The sequence below is a fragment of the Penaeus monodon genome, chromosome 35 (genome assembly GCF_015228065.2).
Source record: "Penaeus monodon isolate SGIC_2016 chromosome 35, NSTDA_Pmon_1, whole genome shotgun sequence".
In the NCBI taxonomy this organism is placed as follows: Eukaryota; Metazoa; Arthropoda; class Malacostraca; order Decapoda; family Penaeidae; genus Penaeus; species Penaeus monodon.
The window spans coordinates 8,502,420-8,504,919 of NC_051420.1; the positions used below are offsets into that span (position 1 = coordinate 8,502,420).

General features: G+C 38.8%; 1 protein-coding gene across 1 annotated transcript in view; it reads left to right on the forward strand.

Annotated features, from left to right (window-relative positions):
* LOC119595220 overlaps nucleotides 1-2,500 on the forward strand; it is a 70,674-nt gene that overhangs the window by 15,178 nt on the left and 52,996 nt on the right. The window contains 3 exon segments of the mRNA XM_037944385.1: nucleotides 310-477; nucleotides 1,341-1,523; nucleotides 2,104-2,259. Coding sequence (XP_037800313.1) covers nucleotides 310-477; nucleotides 1,341-1,523; nucleotides 2,104-2,259 — 507 coding nt within the window.

The window sequence follows — 2,500 nt, forward strand, 5'->3', positions numbered from 1 at the left end:
ATATATATATATATATATATATATATATATATATAGAGAGAGAGAGAGAGAGAGAGAGAGAGAGAGAGAGAGAGTTGTGCTGGTATAGAGATATTGCCCTATACATTGTTGCAAATGTAGATATAGATACAAATATAGATACAGGAAGACACAGGCGTGTCTATGAGTGTGCGAATCTGTGTGTATGCGTTAGCATGTGTACATATGTATGTATAAACATACTCATACACACACACATACACACTCACACTCATCACCTTATCACTCACAGTCACCCCTTACTGACCCTCCCCCTTTACCCCTTTCCAGGCGAACCAAACGGCAACGGAGGCAATGAAAACTGCGGCGAAATGAGGGTTGACATTGGCAAGTGGAATGACCTTCCTTGCAACCTCGCGCGTGTGTTTGCGTGCAAGAGCAAGGCCTCTGCCACGCCCGTCTCGCCGGTGGTCCCCACGACAACGCCTTATCCTGATTGTGAGCGGGGTGTGGGGGAGAGGATGGAAAGGAGAGAGAGGATGGGAGGGAGAGGGAAGGAGGGAGGATGGGGGAGGGAAGAGGGAGGGAAGAGAAAGAGGGAAGGAGTGAATGGGAGGGAGAGGGAGGATAGATGATGTGATGTGGAGGAAGAGGGAGGAGGGAGGGAGGAAATAAGAAAGCAGGAGGAGAAAAAGGGGAATAGGAGGGAGGGGGATTGGATTAGATAGGGGAGACGGAGGACAAGGGGAAAAGGGAGAAAGAAAAAGAACGACGGAATGAGGGAGACACGAAGGTAAGAAAGAGTAATAAACAGGGAGAAGAAAAGGGAGTAATGTGTATATTAAATAGAAGAGAAAGAGAGAAGGAAGTAGGGGAGACTATAGAATATGACGGAGAACTAATAAAAAAAACATACATGAAAGACAAACTAATATAGATAAGAAAAAATCCAAAAGCTAGCACAAAATAAACAATACCATACAGATGAATGACACAGTAGTTGTCCCTTTTAAGAATAAATGTGTCTCCGATGCATCTATTATGTTTTCTTTGATAAGCATAGTATTATCAAAGAAAACGAATAGGTGTCGTAAATAGAGGGGTATCTAAGACAAATTGAACAATATATGAAGCGTTAGGGCAGGTATGGATAGATGCTATGAAGTATTGATAATTAGATATTTATATATAAATGTACATGTATATATGCATTTGCACATGTATATGTACATACATACCTATATTTATTCATTCATTTCTAATGAACTTATTTACATTTACACAAACCACAACTTCCAACAAACAACAATCCTCAACACCCCCCCTTTTCAAAAAAAAAAAAAAAAAAAAAAAAAAAAAAGATTCCGGCTGCGGTTGGGGCTGGACAGAGAACCCGGTGAGCGGCGAGTGCTACCGCATAGAGCTTCAAGAGCTGAGCTTCGTAGATGCGAGACATTACTGCAGGGAGCTTTCTCACTACGAGGGGCAGAGCACGCCGGATCTGGTATCACTGACCACGGCGCAAGAACAGGCTTTCGTTGATGGTGGGTCGAGGCCTGGGTCTGGTATTACTGCTATCATTGTTATTTGTTGTTTTGTTGTTGTTATTGTTGTCGTTACTGTTAGTATCAGGTTATTGTTTTTATTGTTGTTTCTTCTTCTTCTTTTGTATTACTGTTATCGTTTTTATTGGTGTTTATTTTGTTATTGTTATTGTCATTATTGTTATTATCAGTTTATCATTATTATTATTGTTTCTTCTTATTCTTTTGTATTACTGTTATCATTATCATTTGTTATTGTCATTACTATTCTTATCATTTTATTTTTTTTCTTCATATTATTATTATCATTATTGGTATTATTGCTGATACTGTTAGTATTGTTATTATTGTTCTTGTTATTTACATAATTATTATTATTATTATTATTATTATTATTATTGTTGTTGTTGTTGTAATTAATATTATTATTACTATTGTTAATATTGTTATTTTGTCATTGGCGCCACCATTATTATTATTACTATTATCATTATTATTACTACTACTACTACTACTACTATTATCATTATTATTATCATTATAGTAATTACCTCTCTCTCTCCCCTCTCCCCCCCCCCAGACATGGTAAAGGAACAGCACCTGAGCCAAACGACGCTGTTCATCGGCCTAATGAACAACGCAGACGGCCACAGGTGGATAGACGGGACGCCTGTTCTCTTCTTTAACTGGAATGACGGGGAGCCAAGCGGAGGTTACCCGAGGGAGGAGTGTGGAGGTAGGGAGGACAGTGTGACGCTTTGTTGTGAAGAGAGAATGGGTGGAAATAATGTTGGTTTTGGGTTGAATGATTGGTTGTGTGTGTGTGTGTTTTTTTTTTCTGGGGGGGGGGGGAGGGTTGTTTGTGTGCGTGTTTTTTAGATTGTTTGTGTGTAATTTTTTGGGTTTGTTTGCTTGATTGTCTTTTTGTTTTGCTTGGGTGATTTTTTATCTTCTCTTTTTTTTGAGAATTGTTAGTT